A 12114-nucleotide genomic window follows, 5' to 3' on the forward strand; every position below is an offset into this window, starting at 1 on the left:
GAGGCCGAGGGGGAGCCAGCCGTGCGTCCTGTGATCTTGGTGAGGGGACCTTGTCCCTGTGGTTGTTGGCTGGTCCTGAGCTGAAACGGCAGCATCAGGGAAGCTGGCAGTTATAGGGCCAGCCCTGGCCCGCAGTGGTTGTCGTGGGTGGTGGCAGCTTCGCCGTGGGGCGGAGCTCTGCTTTCACGGCTGCTCGGGCCGCTGTCTGGCTTCTCAGTGTCTTTGGACTGAGGTAGGGAGGCACACGGGGCTTTGCTTGAGTTGGGCATGTGCTTGGCCTTCCCGTTCCTGGGTGGATGTCGCCCAGGGCAGAGGCGCCCCAGGAGCTCCGGCCTTCCACCACGGGCTGGGGCTTTGCAGGAGCGCTGCTGGTTGGGGCGCCGTGACCTCGCGGTGATTGCCCTCTTGGGGAGGGCATGACCCCACGCTTTCAGGTGGAGCGGGGTCGAGCCCTGGGGACCTCAGCTCTGTCACCTGTGCCTGGGGCCGAGCGTCCAGGTGCAGCTTCTGATGGGGGTGTTTGTGCCAGATGCTCCCTTAAGGGCCCTCACTCTTGGCTTTGGGGGCGCCAGCCGCCAGCGTTTGTGTCACCGCGCTGACCACCGGTGCACCTGGGGCGCCTCTGGGAGGGAGGGGCCGGCCCAGTTCAGGGCACCCCGGGCTCCCACACTCCCCTCAGACAGTCGTCAAGCAAAGAGCCTCGCTCGTTAAGTAACAGGGAGGAGCCCGCCGGGAAGGCAGGGCTCCACGCCGAGCTCTGGCGTCGCTGGTGTTTACTCCCCAGATCCCAGCTCCTGGGAAGTGTCCCCCGGGCACTCAGGTGGGCAGGCGGGCAGGAGCTGTGCCCTTGTCTGCAGTAGCCTCGTAGCAGCGCTGAGAAATGGCTGAAGGGAAGGAGAGGGCACCAAAGGTCCTGACTGTGGCCCGGCCTCTGCCGTGTGGGGCTCCTGTGACCGTTCAGGCCAAGAGGGGTCTCCTCCTCCCTCCCGGAGTCGCTGGGGCCGGTTCAGGAGGGCCCGGGACCGCCGTCTCTGGACACCGACAGGACAGGCTTCCCCACTGTTACACTCGGTGGCAGTTCAGCCGTTCCTCCCCGTGTGCAGGGGCCACATGTGCCAGGCGCAGGGAAGCAATGCCCACATGCCACCCTGCAGGTTGGCGATGCATGTGCCAGTGGTGGGGTGAGGCCCCAGCACAGTGTGCAGCCGACCGCCTTGGAAGCCTTGCGCGGCATCGAACCCCTGGGTTTCGGGGACAGAAACAGCCGAGGCCGTGCATTGTGTCCGTGCAGGTGTGTCCCAGGCTGCCCTTGGCTGTTGCGCCTGGCAAGAGGCCCGCCCTGGAGGGGCTGCTCCTGGAAGCTCTCCTTGACCTGGTGGACAGGTACTGGAGTGGCTGCAGGTCGCTGCACGGCAACGAGCTGTTCCTGGGTGAGTCGAGGGCCAGCAGCCCCACTCTGCGTGCAGGTGCTCGTGCCCTGCTGGGTTGTGGTCCCCGTGCCTGCGCTGCAGGGACGGTCCTGCATCTGGGTCCTCCCAGGCAGCAGCCACAGGGAACTTCTCACGGCCGTGGCTCTTGTCTCCCACCTGCTGGCACTCCCTGGGTGTTTGCTTGTCCCTGCTCTGGTTTCAGTGGGGATTGCAGACCTGAGGAAGTTGCTGCTCCAGATCCTCAGAGCATCTGATTGAGTGCAGAGCCCTGGACGTGCTGAGGTTTTGCTGCAAATGACTTGCGGCCTAGACCCTCCCAGAGGGGACCTGGGATTGCTTCCGCCTGGTGCCTGCTCGGGCACACGGGGGACCTGCGTCCAGAGCCAGGGTGTGGGACAGGGAGACGCTTCGTCCCCAGGGCCACCTTCTACAGCCTGGTGTAGCCTCACCTGTCCCAGGGAGGAGGGACCTGCCAGCTGTCCCCTTTCTAGCAGACCCTGGGCTCCGCCTGGACCTGTCACCTCAGCCCCACCAGAGCCTCCTGAGTGTCTGCTCCGAGTCTCGGCTCCTCAGCTTCTCCTTCTGGAATCAGGGTGCTCTGAGAAGCGGGAGCCCCCGTAAACCCACACCCTCCCAGGGCTGCAGCAGGACTGGTCTGCCTTCCCAGTCGGGGAGCTGCCAGGCTGCGCGGTGCTGGGGAAGAGCGTTCAGACAGACCGTCTCAGCCATGCTGTTCCCGGGCCGCCCTTTTCTCCGGATAGAACAGGTGCTCTGCACCTGCTGGTCACCCCCAGGGGCTGGGGCTGAAGAGGCTGGTGAGGTCATTTCAGTGGTGCCCGTGTCCCTTTCCAGTCTCCACGCCGGTCCCTGTTTTCGAGGCATGTAGCCCATGTTACTCAAAATGCACTGAGCGTGTTTTGTTTACACGCTTTCTTTCGACGAAAATGCTGTTTTTGATTCTTACTTCCAGCTCAGGCACGACACATTTTGTCATCTCTTCAAGAAGTTACAGCTGCTCAGGACAGTTCAACCACTGTGAGTGAAGAAATTGGCTACCTGACTCTGGAGAATAAGTCTTTGCACAGTCACCTGGGCGAGCTGCAGCGGCAGTGTGGTGCGAAGCTGAGCGAGGTGGTGCTGGAACTCGGCAGCACTCGGAAGGAGATGGTGAGCCCCTCCTGTTTGTTCCTTTTGCTCACCCAAGGGGCGGAGTGAGGGTGGCTTCCCCCGCAGCTGTCGGGTACAGCTCTGGGCGCCCCCCCCCCCTGCCCCCGCCATCCTTCCAGGACCCAGCCCCCTCCCCCCACGCTTTCCCCGCCCCTGGCACCTCCAGCTGTTCCTCAGAGGCGCTGCCTGCCTGCCGCTCCGCAACCCCAGGTGACAGCGACTGGGGGTGGCAGCATCACCACAGGTCCCAGTCTTGCCTCTCCTGGGTCAGCTGCTCTGAGAGGTCAAGCGGGAGAGACGAGAGAGGGTGAGGCTGGGCTTGAGGCGGAGTATCTGTGACCACAGTCTCCCTGGCTCAGGCCCCCAGAGCACTGGGGAGAGAGGTCCCTGTCAGCCGGGTGACCCTGGGCCCCTCCTGCCGTCCAGCGGGCATCAGCCCAGCGTGGGACCCAAGAGGTCCTGTTGCACCGGGGGAAACTCCGCCGCCGGGTGGCGCCAAAGGGCAGCCAGAGGGCCTCCGCGGCGAGCCCGCTCCTTCCTGGCAGGCCGCCTCGTCCTGTCCTGCGTGACCACCATGGGCCCATCACTCGTAAGTGCCTGCCCTGCGATGGAAAAAAGGTCTCAAGCAACCTAGCTTCACACCTGAGAAACTAGAAAAAAGAGGAGACTAAACTCAGAGTAAGCAGAAGGAAACAAATAATAAAGATCAGAGCAGAAAGAGAGAGTAGAAAAAAATCAACGAAACTGAGCTGGGTTTTGAAAATATACAAAAATCAACAAATCCTTAGACTAAGGTTTGAGAGGAGACTCAGAATCCGAAGTGAAAGGGAGACGTTGCAGTGGGAGCCGCAGAAATAAGAGAGTCGAGGAGTGGTTGTACCCAAGCGTGTCAGAGAGCCTAGAAGAAGGGATAAACTCCTGGAGACGCCAGCTGCCAGGACCGTGTCGGGGGAGCTGACACCTCAGCAGGCCAACAGCGGATTGGCTAGTAAGCCACCCCTTCACAAAGAAGCGCCAGGAACGGACGGTTTCACCACCATGCAGAGAACTGATACGTACCTTCCTAGACGTTTCCCACCAGACAGAGGGAGAGAGAGTGCTCTCAGACTCCTCTCCCACAGCCAGTGCTGTCCTGATGCCAAGCCGAAGACACCGCAAGACAAGACTGCAGGCCGCTATCCCTCCCCAACACAAGACAAGTGTGCCGAAGGCAACACATGAAAAAGATGATACGCCACTGCCAAGGGTGCTGTCCCCTGGAGTGCCAGCTCGGCTCAGCGGGCACAAACCAGCGCCACGTTGAACGCGGGAGGATACAGACCTCACGGCCGGTGCAAAGCATCCGGCAAAGTTCAACACGTGCCCATGATTAGAAAAGAAAACCCACTCAAAATCAGTATAAAAAAGTCCCCAACGCAGTAAAGGCCGTTGACGAAGAGCCCTCGGCTTTCCTCGTGGCCAGCGCGCCCCCAGCATCCAGGGCCAGGCAGGGCTGTGCGCTCCTGCAGCTCCTCGGCACGGCGGGTCCAGAGGACCGCTGGCTTCTGCGTGGCTGTCCCAGCTGGTGCTGCGGTACGCGGATGCGGAGCTGCAGGCCTGGAGAGCTGACTGTAAATTCTGCGCAGGTTTTAAACTGCCATCAGAGTGGGCGCCCCCACCCCCACTCCAGGTTGTTCAGGGGTCAGCTGTCGTAGCAAGAGCAGGCAGACGAGACAAGGTCGAAGCACCCCAGTCGTGAAGAAGTGAGAGGCTCTCTCTGTCGATGACGTGGTCATTGATGCGGAGACACTGAAGACTCCGCAGGAGAAAACCTGGTGAAGGGCCGGTTTCCAAGTCGACACGGCAGGAAGCATTCTTACTTCTTTATGTCACCGATTGTTCTGAGAAGGACACCAAGGAAACACTGCCATTTATGCAGCATCCAAAAGAATAAAACGCCGGGAAATAAATTTAACCAAGAAAGGTAAAGATCTTGACACTGAACAGTATAAACCATTGATAAGAGAAGTTGGAGTCGCCGGAGTGGAAGGCTGTCCCGCGTGCCTGGGAACATGTCCGTGCTTCTCGAAGGGGCCTCCAGACAGAGTGGGGTCCCTATAGAAGTTCCAGTGACAGGAGCTCCCGTTGCAGCGCAGTGGAAACGACCCCGACTAGCATCCCTGAGGACGCAGGTTCGATCTCTGGCCTCGCTCAGTGGGTTAAGGACCTGGCGTTGCCATGAGCTGTGGTGTAGGTCACAGACGCAGCTCGTATCGCATGTGGCTGTGGTGTAGGCTGGCCTAGCTCCAATTCGACCCCTAGCCTGGGAACCTCCACATGCTGTGGAGCCCTCAAAAGACAGGGAAAAAAAAAAAAAAAAAAAGGGGAAGAGTGAGTTAGGGCTGCAGCCTTGGAACCTGCATGCAGAAGGCTTTTGTCTCCAGGGAGGCCAGCTGTCCCCGCCTGGGCAGGTCACCTTGTGGCCTGCCATCCCCACGGGCAGGGCAGGCCTGTCAGGATGAGGACGGGACCATGGATTTGGGCGTGTGGGCAGGCGCGTAGGTGGTACCCTTCCCCGTACACTGACCATTTGAGTCCAGACAGATGGGCCCCAGGTACTGCCTTTGTGCAAATGCCACCCACACAGAAGTGTCGCCGTGGGGGAGCTCAGAGTGACCCTGTCCCCCAGGGTGGCCTTGGGCCACAGGACAGGAGCAGCTGAGACGTGGAGATTCTGTTTGGCCCTCTGCTGAGCAGGAAGGGTGTCCTGCCGTCCTGAGGCTGGGAGGCCTACTCCCCTGGCAGAAGCCACGAGATCTGTTCAGAGCCCCCTGCTTGCTGCTGGGGATATGCCTGCAGGGTTCCTGTGGCAGACGGTGGGACAGTCGGGCAGCAGGTGGCTTGGATGGCCTCCCTGCTACCAGGGGTCCTAGGGCTGTGGTGTCCCCGGCTCTGATGGCAGCCCATGTCCCCTTTCCTCCACCCTCCTGTCCCATCAGCGCCTGGGTGTGACCTTCATGCTAAGGACAGGAAGGAAGCCGAGGCCACAGCCCCGACCTGTGATAGAGGGTGGCCACCTGCCACCGGGCACAGATGCCGAGGTCTATCTGTGCTCCCGACCGAGAAGCAGGCCTGGAGGGGCCAGCCCTTGTTCCTGCTCCTCCGCAGGGGTTGGGGCACCAGGCTCTGGGGACCAGGGGGCCTGCCCAGGGGAGGCGGGGTTGGGCAGCCCCTCCCTCCGCGCTCTCAGCCCTGGGGCTGCCTGCTGGTGGGGGATGTGCCACGAAGCGGGATCCCTGCCTTTCCCTTTGGTTCCACCGTCGCAGCCCCCGAATTCACGTGCCTCTGGACTCCAGGAGGTTTTGTCCAACTTGTCTGCACTCGTGTGGCTCTGTCCGCAGGATTACCTGCGGCAGCGTCTAGACAGATCTCTGGACGAGAGCAGCAGCCTAAAGTCCCTCCTGTGCAGCGTGAAGAAAGACGTGAGGGGCGCCGAGGCCCCAGCCGCGCTGACGGCGCAGATCACTGGTGCGTGCGTGCGTGCGTGCGCGTGGGCCTGTCCGCGGGCTGCGGCGTCGGCCTGTCCCTGTGATGAGAGGACAGGCGCTTTGGCCCGAGGCCCCCTCCCCTGCTCCCGGGGGACCCGTCTCCTTGGCCGCGGTGCCTTCCAGCCCCAGATCCTTCCTCTTTCCTTCTCTTCGCTGTCCTGGATGACGTTCTGCCAATTTTGCGAGAGTGGACTTGGGATTTCAGTTCGGGGAGCAGCCCGCTCTGGGGTGACGTGGGTCCTGCGGGGGCTTCAGTCTCGCCAGGGATGTGCAGCCCAGGGGCCTGGACTTGGTCCTAAAGGCCAGGCAGTGACTGTCCGGGGCGGGAGCACAGCCTCCCTGAGACCCTGCCCTCCTGTGTCGGCCGGGTCCTTGAGCCCTCGGCCTTCTTTTCATTGTCACGTATGGAACGTCACCACCATTTCTTTGGGCTGTCCTCGCACGCAATCTTCTTCTGGGCGAGTCTGCCCCAGCTCCGCGGTTCTGGCTCGCCGGTTCTTTGGTGTCTGGCAGCCCCTCTCTTGTCTGGGGGGCTTTGGAGCAGGTGCAGGCACGGTCCTGATCCGCTCTGGAGGCGGCTCCCTCGTCTGCAGGTGCCTCATGCGTCTGTGTCCTTGTGCCCTCGGCACTGGCCTCCTGGAGTCCCATGTCCGTGTGGTGCCTCCCGTGGGGACTTCCAGGACCTGTCCCCACCTTGTCTGCAGAGCAGCCTCATCTAGAAGGACCGACAGGCTGGCCGGGAGTGGTCACCCCACCTCTCCCTCGAGAGGAGGCCCAGCCTTCCTGTGTCAGCTGTGGTTCCCCAGCGGTCCCCTGGGGCTTCCCCTAAGAGCAGGGACTCTGGTCTCTCTGTCCCCAGGTCCGTGCACTGCCCCCTGCTGGCCGTTCCCCCCCCCCCACACACACACCCCAAATAGGCGGAGGCCATGTGGGACCCTGGCCTGCTTTGTGTTTGGGATCTCGAAGCCACCTGATCACCAGGTTCTGGACTATTGTCACTGGGTTCCTGGTTTTGTCACATACTCTTGGTGTTCAGAGTGCTGGGCAGTCCCCAAACCACGCAGCCCTGCCATCCCCCCAGACACCTTTCACTCAGACCCCCACCTGGTCGTTGGGGTGGTATTGATTCTGAGAGGCGTTTTCTTAGCCCTCAGAGGATGTGTCCCCACTGCTGCTGAGGACCTTCTGTCACTGTCACTCCTCTGCCTGGTGTGTGGTGTCTACCCGCGGAGGAGTTTGTATCCAAGAGCCCATAAGTCTGTTTCTTCCTCCCTCCAGTTGGAAACCCCGAGGCCATGGGGACGCCGGCCCCTCCCCCCAGAGCCCCAGGCTGCCCTCGGGCCCTTCCTGATGGCCAGCCAGCAGCAGATCCAGCCCGGGGACCTCCACCCACCTCTGCTCTGCACTGCGTGCGCCCCTCGGGGTGTCCAGAGGGCAGGGCTAGTGCTGGGCCCTGGGTGGGGCTGCCTTGATCACCCTCACGGCCTTTTCCAGGCTCTGTCCTTCCCCTGCATCCCAGGGGCACTTTATTATTTTTTTTATTATTTTTATTTTTTTGTCTTTTTGCTATTTCTTGGGCCGCTCCCTCGGCATATGGAGGTTCCCAGGCTAGGGGTCCAATCGGAGCTGTAGCCACCAGCCTATGCCAGAGCCACAGCAACGCGGGATCCGAGCCGCGTCTGCAACCTACACCACAGCTCACAGCAACGCTGGATCATTAACCCACTGAGCAAGGGCAGGGACCGAACCCGCAACCTTATGTTTCCTAGTCAGATTCATTAACCACTGCGCCATGACGGGAACTCCCCAGGGGCACTTTAAACTCTGGAGCAGGTGGTGGAGCTTCTTGGTGGCACAGTGGATTGGGGGCCCGGTGTTGTCACTGCTGTGGCTCGGGTTTGACCCCTGGCCGGGGAACTTGTGTATGCTGTGGATGCAGCCAAAAAAAAAAAAAAGCCTCTAGAATGGTTTTGGTCAGGAAACAGGAGTGAATTTTGCTGAACGTGACTCCGCCTTTTCTCGCAAGGGTTGCAGACCAGCGTGAAGAGGCTTTCTGGCGAGATCGTGGAGCTGAAGCAGCACCTGGAGCACTACGACAAGCTCCAGGAGCTCACCCAGATGCTGCAGGAGAGCCACAGGTGCCTGGGCTCCCGGGCCGGCCGCACCTGCCCCCTCGGCCGGGGCTCGTCTGCTCTCTTCCACGCGCAGAGACTCCCCTTTCCTCCCTGGCTGTGCGCGCGGAGTCCAGCTTTCATTCAGTGGCCTGGGGGCTGGAAAGCGGGTGGTGGCTGCAGGAGGGCATAGGCCGCTGGGATTCATCCCAGCCCCAGGCGTGTGGGCAGCGCTCTGGCCCTACCCGCCCTTTTCCTCTGCTCTCCCCTCTCCTCTCACTCAGGCCACAGCCCCCTGGGCTCCTCGGAGCGCAGCGCCGAGGGCAGGGCTGGGGCCCTAGGGCCAGGGCAGGGGGCGCTCACCAGCCTGGTGGAGGGAGTGGCCCTGCGCCGGCTGCTGCTCGTGGTCCACAGACGGCCCTCGGTCGGTGCCGCCGGCGAGAGGGCCGCCTGGAAGCGACAGCCCCTCTCTGTTCCTGAAACCCACCCGTGTTGAAAATGGCTCAGAGGGTGGAAAGTCAGGACTTCCCGACGATGCTGTGGCCACGGCAGCGTTAGGAAGAGGGCCCTTTCTGTTTGACCGGGAAGTAGAACTAGCTCAGTCTCTGGACCTGGAGCGGTGGGGGCCTCACCGGGCCCGAGGTGCTCGTCAGGCCGGGCAGTGGGAGGGCTCCACTCTGGTCCGCCCCGCGCTGAGCGCCGCCCCTGCCTCCGCTCCAGGTCCCTGGTCAGCACCAACGAGCGGCTCCTGCAGGAGCTGGGCCAGGCACGGGCGCAGCACCAGGCGGAGGTGGAGCAGCTGCACTGGAGCTACCACGAGCTCAAGAAGACCATGGCCCTGTGCCCCGGCCGCCCCGGCCCCGGCCCCGGCCCCGGGGGCTGCTAGCCCTGGGCTCCGGCCCCACCAGCCGGCGCCCTCAGCGTCTCTCTCTGGAGGTGGCCGGCGAGCCTGGGCCTCATGTCCTGAAACACCCTAAAAAGACAGGCTCGAGCCGGGCTCCTCTCCTCTTTGAATGAGACAAACAGCATTCAGTTTTCATCCAGTATCTTGAGGTGGAGAAAATGCTGTATTTCTCTGCCTAATGGGCGAGAAAGCAGGTACGTATGAGGAGCAGAAAGTCAGCTACTGAGGAACGAGCAGTGCTTGCGTAATAAACAGACCCGCTTTCGGAGATGCGCTTTCTCTCTCGCTAAAGCCGCGCTTCTCACTGAATGCCCGTGCGCCCAGTCGTGAGCGGGAACAGTTCCTGGACTGCACGCAGGGAACCCTGGCACCATGTGGGCACTGGGGCACTCACCTCCATGTGATTCTCACTTCCTTTGGCAAAACGGAGTAGCTTGTTAACGGGGCGCCGCAGGTCGAGGGAGGAGAGCTGCGGGCCGGGGTGCTGGCGCCGCCGCTCGCCAGGATCAGGTGGTGGTTTTGGTAACTTCGCAGGGAAGGGTCATCCGTGTGTGTGTGTGTGTGTGTGTGTGTGTGTGTGTGTGGAGCGGGGGGTGGGGGGTGGTCCTCATCAGATCTTCTGTGTGTGTAAAGATTGTCACTAATCAGTCCTGAGCTTGGGGAAGAGCCCCCTGCTGTCACTTTGTTTCTCGCTTGGAGTGGGATGAGCTTCTTGGACCTGAGTTTGTATTTTTCATCAAATGTAGACACGTTTTGGCCAGCACTTCTTGGTATTTCTTACCTGACCCGGCCTCTCCCCCGCACCCCAGCTCTAGGGCTCCAGTTCCTCGGCACCGGACTCCCAGGCCTGGCCCGCCCCTAACTCGGGTCTCCTTGGTTCTCTGGAGCTTCATTTGATGGTCTCTGCTGTCCAGTCGGCATTGACAGCTCTTTTCTTCAGGCACCATGTCACGTCTGCCTGGGCCTTGACGCCCTCGGCTCCACTGCTGGCCTCAGGGCCTGTCGTGAGGTTGGGCGAGTGGCTACACGTGCTGTCCTGGGCCCAGCCCAGCACGCCGTCCGCACAGCGGGACTGCGGCTCTGAGGACGGCCAGCCTCTGTCTCCGGTGCTATGCGCCTTGCGCTGCTGCTCTTGCCGGGACGGACGTTGTCACTCTCTCGTTGCCCTGTGGTCTCAGGAGTCTGTAGATGATGGTAGCCGTCCCTTCCCTGCACTGTGCCTGGAATTTTCTTTTTTAGATTTTTTCCCCATTATGGGTTATTACAGGAGATTGAGTATAATTCTCTGTGTGTACGGTAGGTCCTTTTTAGTTTTATAGAGAGAGGGAGAGAGCAGTGTGTATCTGTTAATCCCAAACTCCTGATTTATCCCTTCCTTCTATGTCTGCGAGTCTGTCTCTGTTTTGTAAATAAAAGAAGACATTATTTGTGCCATTTTTTTTAGAGTCCATGTGTAGGTGATATATGATACTGGTCTTTGTCTGACTTAGGTCACTTGTAAATACTCTCTAGTTGCATCCATGTTGCTACAAATGGCACTGGTTCCTTTTTCGTGGCTGAGTCCTAGTCCACTGTGTATACGCACCACATCTCCTTATCCGTCCTCTGCCGACGGGCCTTTAGGCTGCTTCCAGGTCTCGGCTCTTGTGCCTAGTGCTGCTCTGAACATGTGGGTGACGCGTGTGTCTTTCTGAACATGGCTTCTCTGCATGTGCGCGAGGAGCAGGGTAGCTGGACCACATGGACGCTCTGTTTCTGGTTTTTTCGGGACCCTCCATGCCGTTCTCCATGGCGGCTGCACCAGTTTACTCTCTGGGGGGATTTCTACCTGATTCAGAAGGATTCTGGTTCTGGGGTGTGGCAGACCCTCTCGGGGGCCGTCCGTGCGCCTCCCTGCTGCGGGAGCCTGTGAGTAAAGGAGGCGTCTTTCGGGGTGGCCCTAGGTGGCACCTGCCTGCCGCCACCCCCGCTGGACCCTGTGGGCGAGACACACGCCTCGCTGCCCAGCCCGGTCCGGACCGTAGGCCTCCCAGCGCCTCTTCTCTTAGTTTCCGTAAGTTACAGCTCTCCTGGAATTTGCTCATCTTGCCTAATTTTCAAGTTTTTTGATACAATGTTCAATCTTAATGACATGTCAATAGCGTCAGCGTTTGAGGTTGTGTCTCTGGCAGAGATGTAGGGGCAGTGGTGTCCTTGCAAGCAAGACTTGCTGTTGCAGGGAACAGAGGCAGCCGCTCGGTGCCAGGCTCTGGCCAGGCCCCGACCTGGGCACCCTGCTCCCGCGCCTGGCCCTCCCTCCCGTGTCCCTCGGGGCAGTGCCCCCCACCTGCCTCGGCACCGCTCCTTGCCCAGCTCCTCCCTCAGAGGCCAGGGAGCTCTTAGCAGCTTTTCTTTTCTGTCTACTCCATCAGCTAACCTGGCTGGTACACTGTGCTCTAAACCTGCCATCTGATTCTGGGCGCTTCTCCTTATGTGGCTTTTTTTCCCTTTCTACCGCTGCTATTTTTAGATTCTTGCCTATCATTTGCATTTCCGCCTGTGCAGGGTTGGAAGCCTTGTGGCGTGGCGTCACGGCCCACCTGTGTTTCTGTGGCCGCACATGCCCCCGTGGCACCGCACGAGCCAGGAGCATGCAGGCCGGCTTCCCTGTGGTGGCCTCGAGCACGTGAGGAACCGGTCTGTCCACGTGGCCCAGCGTCGCGCCGCACCTGTCTCACTCACCTCTCTCCTCTGCTCGCCTCACACGTCGCAGACTTGGCCCTGGGGTTTCTCGTCCCTCTGCTGGTGGCAACTCCCTGATCTGGTCTGAGCATGTCCTTATTTTGTGTCAGTTGTCACGGTGTCTTTCCGGTCCTGGGGGCTGCGGGGAGCACGTGGGGTGTGTCCAGACCTCACTCCAGGCCTCGCACCTGGTGCACGGGCCCAGGCGCGCCCACGTTACCGCCGTGCCCGTGGGACAGTGAGGACACAGCAGA

The 12114-nt window shown here is 60.9% G+C and overlaps 1 protein-coding gene across 3 annotated transcripts in view; it reads left to right on the forward strand.

Moving 5' to 3' along the window:
* CEP72 (centrosomal protein 72) overlaps positions 1 to 10504 on the forward strand; it is a 34807-nt gene extending 24303 nt beyond the window's left edge. Inside the window, exons 8-13 of one of the 3 annotated variants that reach the window (XR_007134457.1) lie at positions 1292 to 1430; positions 2401 to 2597; positions 5978 to 6104; positions 8159 to 8262; positions 8956 to 9333; positions 9949 to 10504. Coding sequence is in view for 2 of the 3 variants with exons in the window: in XM_047776091.1 (XP_047632047.1) it covers positions 1292 to 1430; positions 2401 to 2597; positions 5978 to 6104; positions 8159 to 8262; positions 8956 to 9252 (864 nt within the window). In the remaining variant the exon portion in view is untranslated. Of the gene's footprint in view, positions 1 to 1291; positions 1431 to 2400; positions 2598 to 5977; positions 6105 to 8150; positions 8263 to 8955; positions 9410 to 9948 lie in introns of those variants that run through there. The other 2 variants (XM_047776091.1, XM_047777428.1) reach the window with 2 other exon arrangements.
* Positions 10505 to 12114: the final 1610 nt, after the last annotated feature.

Source organism: Phacochoerus africanus, chromosome 1 (genome assembly GCF_016906955.1).
Source record: "Phacochoerus africanus isolate WHEZ1 chromosome 1, ROS_Pafr_v1, whole genome shotgun sequence".
NCBI classification, from domain to species: domain Eukaryota; kingdom Metazoa; phylum Chordata; class Mammalia; order Artiodactyla; family Suidae; genus Phacochoerus; species Phacochoerus africanus.